Raw genomic sequence first — 12,799 nt, 5'->3', positions numbered from 1 at the left:
AGAGGTAAGATAAACGAATTGAAATAGAGGAATTTGTTTATTGTTTATTGTTTTTGAGTGGACGAAACCAAATTCTTTGAGAAAAAAGTTTAAACAACTTTTTCCAAAATTGTTTAGACTCTTGAAAAAATTCCTGAAAGGTATCAAAAATTTCTACCCCCAAAAAAAAAAAAAAGGCCTACAAGTCTTTATCTTTGAACATTTTTTAGCAAATAGAGTACTTTTTTTTTTTCCAGAAAAAAGAGATTTTTTTAGAGTGAACCTACATCTCTTATTCACAGCTCATAGCCATAAATCATAATCCACCATGAAACTAAACACAGCAACATTCCCACACAAATCACAATTGACAATGCCATAGTAAACCAAACTATAATCCATAATTATCTATTCTGCAAAAAAAAATAAAAAAAAATGGCAACATTAACTTCTTCATCTCTCTGCAATTCCCCTTCACTTATCCATTCTTCAAGAACTATCAACCCATTACTACCCAATTCAATTCCATTATCCCCCTCAACTTATTACAAGAGAAACAGTAATTCACTTACAAATCGTAGGTTTGTAGTTGTGGGTGCTACTGAAGGGTCTGCTAAGAAATCAAAGGGAAAAGAAGAAGAAGTTCCAACATGGGCTAAACCGGGTACAGATGAGCCTCCACCTTGGGCTAGAAATGAAGCCCAGAAAGATTCTTCAACCTTTCAACTTCCCTTCATTGTTTATTTGCTTGCTTCTGCTGTCACAGCTATTGCAGCGGTGAATTCTTTATCTCCAAATTTCACGCTCTCTCCGTTTCAATTTGTTTGTCTGGTTTTGACTTGACACTTAGTTTACGAAACCAACCCGTTTGGCCATAGATTTTGAAGTTGAAACTTGAAAATTTGGAAGTTTTGTTTGCACAAAAAGTTGAAGTTTTGTGAGGGAAAGTGAAATTTCTCCCAAAAACTGCCATTTTGAAGATAAATTTTCAAACTCTGATCAAATTTCATGGCCAAATAGATAGTTGAAGATAAATTTTCAAAATCTGATCCAAAACTAGCTAAATCTTGTGGTCTTAAATTAAATATATGTTGAATGTACTAAAATACCTTTTAATCTTATGCTCTTAAACATGTTATGTGTAAAGTGGAATTAAAGAGTTGGTAAAAATGAAAGAGGCATTCTTTTTTAAACAGGCTAAAGAAACGTAATACAAACAAATTGAAAAAGAGGGAGTATGTATTAAACACTTTGTCGATGTTTTTGGTGAATATCTTTTGGGGGTTATATAAAGATTGATTCTTGATGGTTTTGTTTATTGGGTTATGAGTGCAGATTGGTTCTGTTTTCGAGTATGTGAATCAGAAACCTGTATTTGGAGTTTTGGGCTCGGATAGTGTGTTTTATGCTCCAGTGCTTGGGTTCTTTGCTTTCACTGGCATTCCCACTTCTGTAAGTTTATATGTTTTCTTCTCTAATATATGATGTGCATGTGCACTTTTTAGTATGTTTGGATTTGGTTTAGTGTGCCTTTTGGTTAAGTTGAAATTTTTGAATGATAAAACTAAAACTATGCCAATATGGAGTTATAGGATTTGAAGTTTATGGTTTTGAACTGCCACTGAACCCATAGCTCGTCTTAATTAATGAGTTTGTGATTAAATATTTATATGTATTTAACAGATTTTTTAATACAAATACAGAGTCTAACTAAAGCTATTGGGTTCGTCCAACCAGTAAATAATACTCTACCTCCGCCCCGGGTTATAGCGAGTTCTGTCTTCAATACAATTGGAGGTATTGGAATCCAGATCTGCTGCCTATTTAGCGATTTTTTAAAGATAACGGGTAACTAGTTACTTATTTCAAATTATCAGCAACCAACTTTTTTTTTTTTTATAGGATTGAGGAAATGGAAGAGGGTTTCTTGATGGCTGGTCTTTTGTTGTTGTTGGATTCATTTTGATTAAAATACTGCTTCTTGCAATAGCATGGGATTCTTCTATGTACTTTAGCTGACTAGAACATTGTCCAGGCATTCCTTTGGTTCAAATCAGTACAAGTTGCTAACAAGGAGGCAGAGGAACAAGACCGTAGAGATGGATATATGTAACATCGAATTTGCATTTTTCGGATTTTGATGGTTGTTTCCAGAAGACATCATTATGGCAAATGGATACTTTCTCAGGGTTAACTATTTCCTAGGGCAAAATAGTGTACAAATTTCTGTCTTCTCAACACCTCTTATTCCAGTATATTAATTTGTGTTTAATACTTATCTAAAAGTCTTGGATCAGTAGATGTTACCGTCTCCATCTTTCATTTTGCAAAATCAGTTTATCAGTTGGTGATTAGACAAGCTACGTGCCGACCATTTGGCATAAGGAGTTATTCACAATGTTGCTTTTCTAACTTTTAACTTATCGACTTTGCTAATAATTCACAAATAGTCGAAAATCGTATTCATATAGTTTCTTTGTTAGTTACACTCCCAGAAGATGATGATATGTCAGCACATACTCTCTCCTTTTATTATTATTATGCAACAACAACTAAGCCTCAATCCCAATCAAGTTGGGTTAGCTATGAGTCCTCACTATTCATGTCGCTCCCTTAAACTCATCTTCAGTCAAATATTATAGGAAATAAAGTTAAGGATACAAGAAAGCACTAAAAGTTCTGTTATTTTCTACAGGCATATATGTCTTCTTTGTTCTTGCATCTTAAAACATACTGTTTGCCTCATATTTCTCTTTTGTTTTATAGTGTTCCTACCAAAGAAACCAACAATTCACGTGTTTTTGGAGTCGATTGATTAATATTTACAGAATGGTATGGTACTGCAATGTAATTTTTATAATTCATTTCTTTGAAACAGGATCAATAGTTCTTCTCATATGAAGTCTGCCCCTTACATGTGTTTACATTAGTTGACTTTACTGATTCTATCACCTTTTTGTAGTGTCTGGTTCAGAACATTTCTGGGGAAAGTCATGTAGGTGAGTCAAAAAGAGAAATGATTGTTTCGCAATATTTTGTATCTTCCCTTGTCCTTCATTCCATTTCTCAAAAGGTTGCTTGACTTAGCTGAAGGAGCAAAGAGATAGAGAAGCAACGTCATATATCATCATGTACATGACAACTTTTGTCCCTGGTGCGGGATTTTTCTGTCTTTCCATTGGAAAATAACTTCGGCATAGATGTAAGACATCTTGTTTTTCTGAATATAAATGCATAGTGCTTGCTCGCAAACTAATTGGCTCTTGGACGCAAGATGGTGAGAAGTGTGAGTTGTGATGTCAAATCTTTTAATGGTAGATTTATGATGAGAATGGAAAAGTACGTTAAGGAGCAGAACTATATCCTGCACATTAGTTTGTTCTTTCTTTCCAGTTTCAAGTGTTGTTTACTCGTTTATTCAAGATAAATGTACAAATTAATTTCTATAATAATCATCCTTCCTCTTTCCTAAGGTAGTCAATGTCTGGCTGAGCTGCTTTCCTTTGTAATGAACGTCTCAATTTATGATAGGGACGAGTCCAACTGATACATTTATAGCCTTATAGGAGTTGATTCTCTTGTTTGAAGAGACTATTGTAACCATTATTCTATCAGAAACATTTTCTTGAAGTGCATATTTTCCAAGTTGAACAGCTCACCGATGTTAGTGCTAAAGTATGTAATACCTCATATGCAAAAGTAGGTTCGTTTTAGTTCGCGTGAGGCAGCCATTCAAGCGGTTTCCTTGCTGCATGCTTTAATTGCAGTGGGCTCTGAATTTTCTCCTTTGCCCCCACAATTAAATCTACTACGTGGTGCCAACTGATCGAGGACGTCATACTGGAGAAAAATCCATCTACATCACTATACATTACTTTTCTCTACATATTGATGAAGATTCAAGATGTTGATTGAATGGAACGATTTATAAAATTTGGTTTGGATGATGTGTTAGTTAGAACGAGACAAAATGATGCTCGAGGTTTCCTCTAATTGGAGCAACAAACAATACAAACTTACTTTTTATTTGCAGTTGATTGTTGTCTGTATAGTTTGATGTCTCCTTCTTGGCATAAGTAAGAAGAACACGTATGGGCTTATGTTGGTTCTTCTGGGTTTTAACGTATCAGCTTGTTTTTTCCCACGGTGCCACCAAAGTAGAGATGATTCTTGGATATGACTATTCATTCTTTATGCACTGCATTCCTACATATTGGTTCCACGCTATACGAGTGTGCCTAAAGCTAAAAGCCACACTCCCATTCATTAAATCATGGATTCCCCTCAGTCAATTGTGACCTGTCCCCAGGAGGAAGAGAAAACTTCAAAGAAACTAGCACGAGCTCAATGGCTTCGAGCAGCTATCCTAGGAGCAAATGATGGATTGATTTCCACTACATCCTTGATGCTCGGTGTCGGTGCAGCTAAAGATCAAGATCAACGGTCTATGGTACTTTCTGGAATAGGTGGAGCTCTTGCAGGTGCCTGTAGCATGGCTGTTGGAGAGTTTGTCTCTGTATCAACTCAACGAGACATTGCAAAGTCCATTACTGACAAATGTCAATTGGAGAACGAGTTAAAAGGAGACGATGGTGGATACAAAACGAAGATTCAGATAGTTTGCAGTAATCCAATTATTGCAGAAAACAAGCAAGGTGGAAAGGTGTTATATGAATCACCTGTGCAAGTACAGGCACATTGTTTGACACCTGCAAGATCTCCCATGATAAGAGTTATGGAAATTGATGCAAGAAGAACCATGATGGAGGAGTCAAAACAGGACGATGAGAGAAAATTAGAGCCACTGCCTAGTCCAGTGAAGGCTGCTGCAGCGTCGTCTCTGGCTTTCCTATGTGGAGCTTTTGTTCCTATGGTGCCAGCTCTGTTGGTGAGTGAAAACAGAATTAGGGTTGTTGTGATGGTGATTGTAGCATCTTTGGCACTGTGTTTATTTGGGGGATTTGGAGCTTATCTTGGTGGTTCATCAGTTAAGATATCAGCTATGAGAGTTTTAATTGGAGGGTGGATTTCAATGGCTATCACATATGGTTTGCTCAAGCCCTTTGATAATGATGATTAGTTACATAAACGTTTGGATAATATTTGGTTGAAGTTGAAAGAAGAAATAGTACTCCGTTTGAGGTTGTAGGTTAAAATAAATTGTGGAAGTTGGGTGTGTCTAAACATAAACTTCAATTCACTCGAGTAGAAAGTTCGAAAATTAGTAAGACCAATATATCACTGGAAATATTCTTCGTACTGAAGTTTAGTATTTCCAAATATTGATGGAAAAATTAGTAATTGTGAATACTGAAATGGTAATTTATTAACAAACGGGACGGATTATCATCAATCATTAACTTTAAATTGCTAACTCGAGCACAAAATATTGTGGGGCATCAAAAAGCTCTATTACATGTATCAAAGTAAAAGTCCTACAAAATATTACTACTAGAACACTTGTGCCAAACAAGGAGAAACAATAATACCAACGAGATGTAATGGTAAATCACGTGCACACTGAGGAAGATCACTTGAAAAAATTGGAAAGGATCCCATCCAGTACCACTTTCTCCAGTTTTGTCCAATACATCACTTGATTGTTGACACGTGTCAAAAATTAAATTAATGAACCAGATTTTTCCAACACCATACAGCCCCTTTTCTTCCCCATTCTCAACATTAAAATGAATAACGTCGCTCCGTCTATAATAAAAATAGTGGCCAATTCGATAGCTTTAATTTTCACGGCCGCTTCCAACGCCGTCAAGGAAGACGTCCATCCATTGATGGTGCATCTCACCAATCACTTAGCTGTATTTTTACTAATTCGAAGATCTTGGGTCCTTATAAATTCAAATGCTTTGTTTATAACTTTTCAGAATCAAAGCGCTTTCTAAAATCAAAAAATTCAATTTTTCAACCCGAATATTGTGAAGTGTAATTAGTTGAGAAGCTACGAAATGATTGCATTAGTTCTAAGTCATAATTTTTTATATTTCCTTATAATTCCTCAATTATTTTGCAGGTTTTCATAGTATTATTATATAGCAGAAAAAATCCTCCTTAAAATTTAGGATACAATCATTTGTGTTCTCACAGTTTGAAACTGGAAGCTTGAGTCTTATGTCACTAGAATGTTTTAAAATTAAAAAAACGAGTGGCATTAGTTATAGATGCATATAGAGAGTAGGAAGGGGTGTATCATATATAGTTGTGTGGACTTTAGTATTGGAAAAATCTGGTTCATTGAGTTAATTTGTGACACGTGTCAACAATCAAGTGATATTGGACAAAACCGGAGGAAGAGTTACTGGAGGGGATCCTTTCCCAAAAATTTTAATTCACTTGAAGAGAAACATGCAAGTCCACCATTCAGAGCGAAAAGAGAATCCTAGGTGAACTTGCTACCCAAATTTCAGCTCGATCCAACTGGTAACAAATTGCAAAATACAACATTTGAAGATTGCTAGTTGGAAGAAAAGTGTACAATAAAGTAGAACCCTCTTCTTTCTCGTCCTCTTTTTCATATGTTGAAAATTCAAGATCTAAAGTTAGGTCTTTAAAGTGATCCTAAAACATAAGCAGTAACAACGAGAGAACAATGATGTACTTATAGTAACTGATTCAAAAGAACTTTTTCATCCAAAATAAAAAGGAATTTCCAGCAACTCAACAATTAATTGCCGTGTGCTACGCTCCTTGGGTAATGATAGGCTTGTGCGATGCACAACTATTTTAGCCAGCTAAGAATCTTATTGTTGAATATTGACGAATATCTCCTGCAAATACTTTACAGACAAGCTAGCTAGTTTATTTGATAAGATTTTCTTCCAGAAGATGTAACTGATAGAGGTATGCTACCTCCGCGTCCATTTAAATTAAATAATAAAAAATTGTTTTGATAACATAAAAAAAGGATTTTTCAGCATGGTTGATTAAAATGATCAGTTTTAGAAGTAAAAGCTATAAGATTTGGCGTTCTGGTATAATCAATGAAAACACGTGAAATATCCCAAACCAAAGCGGTCTTAGCATTTTGATTGTTGACCATTCTTTAGAATAGGCATCAAGCGATGCGTAAAATTATTATGCTATTTCTTATTTTTTTGGCCTAGTAACTTCTTAGTAGTACAAAAGAGACGTGTGCGGAAAAGAAAATAGCGCACCAACGTAATAAGCGTATGTTATATGTCTTTGACATACTCTTAATTAATAGTATATTTTTTTCGCTTCATTGTAATATATTGATATAATTTATTTCATGAACTGGTTTGACTTCTTCTTCTTTTTGTTTTAAATCAAAGGTTCCTACACCATAATGGTTACGATGGAGTTAGCTAGGTTGTGACTCCAGCCTGTAGATGATCAAAAAGGATAAATATACGGAAGATGGCATACACCTTAACTTCCGGAATATAAAGAAGAATGATATAAAACTTATTCTTATGAACATCTGATGAGAAGATGCTTTGCCTAAGTTGGGTGGTTCTTACATGATAGCGGGGCGATATATATATATATAAAAAAAATTAAAGTAGTGAGCTACCCGGTAATAAACTAGGTATATTATGTATATAATCCTTAAAATATATCTAATATTAACTTAAGGAACACATGGTCAAACTAGATTGAGTGGAGCGTTGGTTAAGTGCTGGGTTTAATCCCTTAAAGTTGTGGGATCGAACCCTACTAAATACACTTTTTCTCTTGAAATTCTGGATTCGCCTATAAGTTCTAACATGTGTCTAGTATCTTTCCAATTAAGTTACCAACTTCAATTTGGTCTAAATATATTCAAATTGCGTGATTGCGTAATTGTGAACAACTCTTTAAAAACTCATAGTAACAATATGGTCAGAACAAATAATGACACAATTAAGCTGCTTCCTTGTCAAGACTCGAGAAAAAGGTGCACGTATTCGTAACGAGCTATAGGGAGAGAAACAGGCACGTCGTTCAGATGCGTTTTTTAATTATTTTTTTCAACGTCATTGAGATAGATACTACTCCACATACTAGTGTATATTTTATAGGCCACGACGAGATAAGAATCCAAAGGAGAAAAGAAAACATTAAAAAGAAAAAATCTACAAGTCAAAGAGCAATGATGAATCATAAATGGTGACAAAAGAGTATGGCATGGGATATGCCTATTAATTAATAACCCAACTCCCATCGCTTTCACAATTCACTTTTAGTTGAGCTTCTGTTAATCATTATTACCAACTGCTTCTTCACCATCTTTAAAAACTTAGCTAGATTTGCCATCCAAATATTCAAGAACGGTAGTGTCCACATCTATAGAAAGTAATTAAATCATAAATTTTTGCTATACACACATACAACACGTATAATAAATACGGAGTAGAGCTCCGTTTTCTAGTTATAGAAAAAAAAAAAAATGAAGCAGCAAGAGAATAAAGACTTAGTTTCTTCCTTGCCTGTTATTCCAAGATTGGATCGCCTGGATTTCCTGGTAAGTTCTTTTTTCTTTTTCACTAAACTATGTCAATTTTATTTGAATCTCCTCTGATAATGAAACTTATAACTCTGTAATACCAAATTCGTATATATATGAAAGTCGTGAACAATCTCTATGAGTCCTTGAATCGCTACAAAGAAACCGAAATTAACTATGTGCTTTGTCGCTAATCTGACATTATATTGCTCATAGTCATAACTAACATAATTTTTTTATAGTCCATGTTAAATAGGATTAGCAATGGATTTTGTTGTTTAGCTATAAAGAATTTGCTGTTTAGCTATAAAGAATTTGCCTGCTAATTCATGTTTTTTTAGTATTGAATAAAATGGTGATATATATTTGTATGTAGCTACAGATTCTGGAAGAGAAACATGGGCTGTCAGGAAGAAATTTCTCAGCTAGTGTCATTATAAAGAAAACAGAAGAAGAGGATGAGTACTGCAAAACTCTGAGTCTATCATCTGCACTGGAAGAGGTTAATCACAAAGGCACACTTATAGAGCGCCTCACTGCACTCGAGAACCGAATTTTAAAGGTTAATTTACTAGAAAATTATTACACCGGGAAAAATAATCATGGCTACAACGTAACATTGATTAATTTATATAACCATAATATATACTCCTACTAGTAATAATATTGTATTAATTCGGAATTATATATGATGTTGATGTATGTTCTTGTGTTCTTTCCTTGCAGCTAAGCTTAGAAATGGATGAAGGGAACACATCAAGGTCTAGCTCATCAAAGTCAAGGGATGACAAAGACGAAAAGGCCAATTTCAAACAGAAACAACTCGAGGTAAATAACAATATGGTCCCTAATATTAGTCGCTTTTATAAGTGGGATTTATTTTTTTATTAATATGTTTGACTTTTTGGAGAAATCAGAAGCATTTCTTTTTTCTAACTATATAGAAGCACGGGTGATATTTAAAACTAATAAATAAATGCTTCTGAATTGATCTCATCTTTTAAGAATTTTAATTTTTCTTTGTTGATTAATAACCTTATCATTAAATAAAATGCGCTTTATAGCAATATCACATATACATTTCAACCTCGAATTTTCAATTATGAAAAAAAAATTAGAGAGTCCATTAGTTCACGAATCATGACAAAAATTTTATCTCTTCCACGGATCGGTGGATATGAAATAGAATGAATTCAAGGACAAAGTCGCCGGTATACTGTGATCCAGACCCAGGAAGGGCCAGACATGATCGTCATCCGTCCCACCCCGTTAAGCATTAAAAAAAAAAAAGTGTGGTATCCATATTAAACAACAAACAATATTAAAAAAAAAAAAAAAAACACCAATCAATATTTTTTTAAAAAAAAAGTGAAACCCACCATCTCCAAACTCACGGAGAAAAAAAAAAGTGGACCCCATATTAACAAAATCAAGCAATATAAAAAAAAGTGAATCCCATATTAAAAAAACAAACAATGTCAAAAACAAAGTGCATACTTTGTATTCGTAGCAAACACTAATATAATAAAATTTTAGATACGGAGCACAAACAAAGTGAAACCCACCATCTTCAAACTCACGGAGTCGTCCGTTAAGCATTAAAAAAAAAAAAGTCTGGTCCCCAAATTAAACACCAACCAATATTAAAAAAAAAAAAGTAAAAAAAAGTGGAACCCACCATCTCCAAACTCACGGAGAAAAAAAAAGTGGACCCCATATTAACAAAATCAAGTAATATAAAAAAACGCATGAACCCCATATTAAAAAAATAAACAATGTCAAAAACAAAGTGCAGACTTTGTATTCGTAGCAAACACTAATATAATAAAGTTTTAGATACGGAGCACAAACAAAGTGGAACCCACCATCTCCAAACTCACGGAGAAAAAAAAAGTGGACCCATATTAACAAAATCAAGCAATTATATAGAAGCATGGGTTTACACCCATGCTTCGTCGTCCGTTAAAAAAAAAAAGTGTGGTCCTCATATTAAACACCAACCAATATTAAAAAAAAAAAACACCAACCAATATTTAAAAAAAAAAAAAAAGAAGTAAAAAAAAGTGGAACCCACCATCTCCAAACTCACAGAGAAAAAAAAAAGGACCCCATATTAACAAAATCAAGCAATAAAAAAAAAGTGAACCCCATATTAAAAAAACAAACAATGTCAAAAACAAAGTGCAGAGTTTGTATTCGTAGCAAACATTAATATAATAAAGTTTTAAATACGGAGCACAAACAAAGTGGAACCCACCATCTCCAAACTCAAGGAAAAAAAAGTGGACCCCATATTAACAAATCAAGCAATATAAAAAAAAAAGTGAATCCCATATTAAAAAAACAAACAATGTAAAAAACAAAGTGCAGACTTTGTATTCGTAGCAAACACTAATATAATAAAATTTTAGATACGGAGCACAAACTACAATGTTATATTAATCGTGTTTTGAACATAGTATATATATATATATATATATATATATGCATAAAAATAGTGAAAAATAGTGAAAACTAATAATGTCCAAAAGGGTGGGCCCCATACTAAACAACACCAAGCAATATAAAAAAATAAAAAAAATAAAAGAAGAAACTATATAAAGCACGGGTTTAGACCCATGCTTCGTCGTCCGTTGTCCCTTAAAAAAAAAAAAAAAAAAAGGGGGGGGGGGGGGAGGGGGTGGGCCCCATACTAAATAACACCAAGCAATATAAAAAAAATTAAAAAAAAAGAAAGAAAAAAAAGTGAAACTCACCATCTTCAAACTCATGGGGAAAAAAAAGTGGACCCCATATTAACAAAATCAAGCAATATCAAAAAAAAAAAAAAGTGAACCCCATATTAAAAAAAATATAATGTTAAAAAAAAAAAAAAGTGCACCCCATAAAGGGTGGACCCGATACTAAACAACACCAAGCAATATAAAAAAAAATAAAAAAACTATATAAAGCATGGGTTTAGACCCATGCTTCGTCGTCCGTTGTCCCTTAAAAAAAAAAAGGGGGGGGGGGGGGCGTCCCATACTAAATAACACCGAGCAATCTAAAAAAAAATAAAAAAAAGGAAGAAAAAAAAAAGTGGAACTCACCATCTCCAAACTCATGGAAAAAAAAAAGTAGACCCTATATTAACAAAATCAAGCAATATCAAAAAAAAAAAAAAAAATTGAACCCCATATTAAAAAAAAATATAATGTTAAAAAAAAAGTGCAGACTTTGTATTCGTAGCAAACACTAATATAATAAAGTTTTAGATACGGAGCACAAACTACAATGTTATATTAATCATGTTTTGAACATAGTATATGTATATATATTATATGCATAAAAATAGTGAAACCCAAAAAAAAAAAAAAAAAAAGTGCACCCCATAATCACTATTCAAACACAACTACATACACATAGATGCACTATAATCTAAAGTGTTGGGCCCGTGCCGCCGTCTAGTTAGAGAAATAAGAAGCACTTTTTTTTTTGGCCTGTCTGATTAATAAGCATATAACACTGCTTTAGATGAAGCATAAAAGCATTTAATTAGCGACTAGAATATAGAGTAAATGGCTAGTTAATATTGTTTTTTTGCAGGAAGAAGCCTTGATTACTGAAGCTGCATCTTTAAGTACCGGAAAAACAGATAAAGCTGTTGGCGATGCTAAAATTAGAAGGAAATCCTACAGAAAATGGCGCCTTGGCTGGCTCCATTTGGGATGTAATTAAAAGTCTGAATGTGAATGTAATTTCCAGTACTTGCGTTTTGTTGTTTAAGCTTGCATTTGATACATGAAGAGAATTGAGATATCTTTTGCATTTGATACACGAAGATAAATTTAGACTTGTAGCTTCAAGTGGATGGCTTGTGATTCTGGCCCATCATATTTATATTCGATGACAAATCCAAAAGGGGAATTTTCATAAATAGCACTGTTAATGCCCCTTATAATAGATTATAGCAAGATTATTACTAGCAAAAGTTGTTTTTGGCCTTTTTCCAAAAGATATTATAGATACATATATGTTACATACATATATACTCTAACCATCATACATACTTGAAATAAGCACGACTCTCTATGTATAATGATACATGTGATATAAAATGACCTATACACGAGATACAAGATATATACACACAATATACATGGATATTTCACTTGTATGTCACTTGTATTTCGCGTATATGTTCATGTATGTACTGTGATATACATGACATACAATGATTTACATTTTTTGTACACCTGACATAGCCACCAACCTTCGACCAAGAACTCCACCAATGTAACCCAATTGATTTTTCCACCATCATCGGCTGCCGCTGTAGCTCCACCTGATAACTTTGGTTAAAAAATTTTACAAAATGAA

The 12,799-nt window shown here is 33.7% G+C and overlaps 3 protein-coding genes across 4 annotated transcripts; all 3 read left to right on the top strand.

Annotated features, from left to right (window-relative positions):
• Positions 1–263: 263 nt before the first annotated feature.
• LOC132040313 (uncharacterized) lies at positions 264–2,278 on the top strand. The gene is made up of 3 exons (XM_059430954.1): positions 264–756; positions 1,315–1,431; positions 2,015–2,278. The coding sequence occupies exons 1-3, from the start codon at positions 415–417 to the stop codon at positions 2,090–2,092; spliced, it is 537 nt and encodes a 178-aa protein (XP_059286937.1). The 5' UTR covers positions 264–414; the 3' UTR covers positions 2,093–2,278.
• A 145-nt stretch (positions 2,279–2,423) lies between these two features.
• On the top strand, positions 2,424–5,189 carry LOC132040302 (vacuolar iron transporter homolog 2-like). The gene has a single exon (XM_059430944.1). It carries the CDS (start codon positions 4,253–4,255, stop codon positions 5,057–5,059), a length of 807 nt encoding a protein of 268 aa, XP_059286927.1. The 5' UTR covers positions 2,424–4,252; the 3' UTR covers positions 5,060–5,189.
• A 2,874-nt stretch (positions 5,190–8,063) lies between these two features.
• On the top strand, positions 8,064–12,278 carry LOC132048114 (uncharacterized). 2 transcript variants are annotated; one of them, XM_059439043.1, is made up of 4 exons: positions 8,064–8,458; positions 8,823–9,002; positions 9,167–9,268; positions 12,026–12,278. In XM_059439043.1, exons 1-4 carry the CDS (start codon positions 8,384–8,386, stop codon positions 12,155–12,157), a joined length of 489 nt encoding a protein of 162 aa, XP_059295026.1. In that variant the 5' UTR covers positions 8,064–8,383; the 3' UTR covers positions 12,158–12,278. The 2 variants fall into 2 exon arrangements, with proteins under 2 accessions (XP_059295026.1, XP_059295025.1); XM_059439042.1 differs by having other exon boundaries at positions 8,069–8,458; positions 8,817–9,002.
• Positions 12,279–12,799: the final 521 nt, after the last annotated feature.

Source organism: Lycium ferocissimum, chromosome 2 (genome assembly GCF_029784015.1).
Source record: "Lycium ferocissimum isolate CSIRO_LF1 chromosome 2, AGI_CSIRO_Lferr_CH_V1, whole genome shotgun sequence".
NCBI classification, from domain to species: Eukaryota; Viridiplantae; Streptophyta; class Magnoliopsida; order Solanales; family Solanaceae; genus Lycium; species Lycium ferocissimum.
This window is presented reverse-complemented; position numbering and strand designations above follow the sequence as displayed.

Coding starts and splice junctions, on each gene's coding strand:
- LOC132040313 (XM_059430954.1), top strand. CDS start 415: ATGGCAACATTAACTTCTTCATCTCTCTGCAATTCCCCTTCACTTATC. Junction 757..1,314: donor CTGTCACAGCTATTGCAGCG/GTGAATTCTTTA, acceptor TTATGAGTGCAG/ATTGGTTCTGTTTTCGAGTA. Junction 1,432..2,014: donor TCACTGGCATTCCCACTTCT/GTAAGTTTATAT, acceptor AACATTGTCCAG/GCATTCCTTTGGTTCAAATC.
- LOC132048114 (XM_059439042.1), top strand. CDS start 8,384: ATGAAGCAGCAAGAGAATAAAGACTTAGTTTCTTCCTTGCCTGTTATT. Junction 8,459..8,816: donor TGGATCGCCTGGATTTCCTG/GTAAGTTCTTTT, acceptor ATTTGTATGTAG/CTACAGATTCTGGAAGAGAA. Junction 9,003..9,166: donor TCGAGAACCGAATTTTAAAG/GTTAATTTACTA, acceptor CTTTCCTTGCAG/CTAAGCTTAGAAATGGATGA.
- LOC132040302 (XM_059430944.1), top strand. CDS start 4,253: ATGGATTCCCCTCAGTCAATTGTGACCTGTCCCCAGGAGGAAGAGAAA.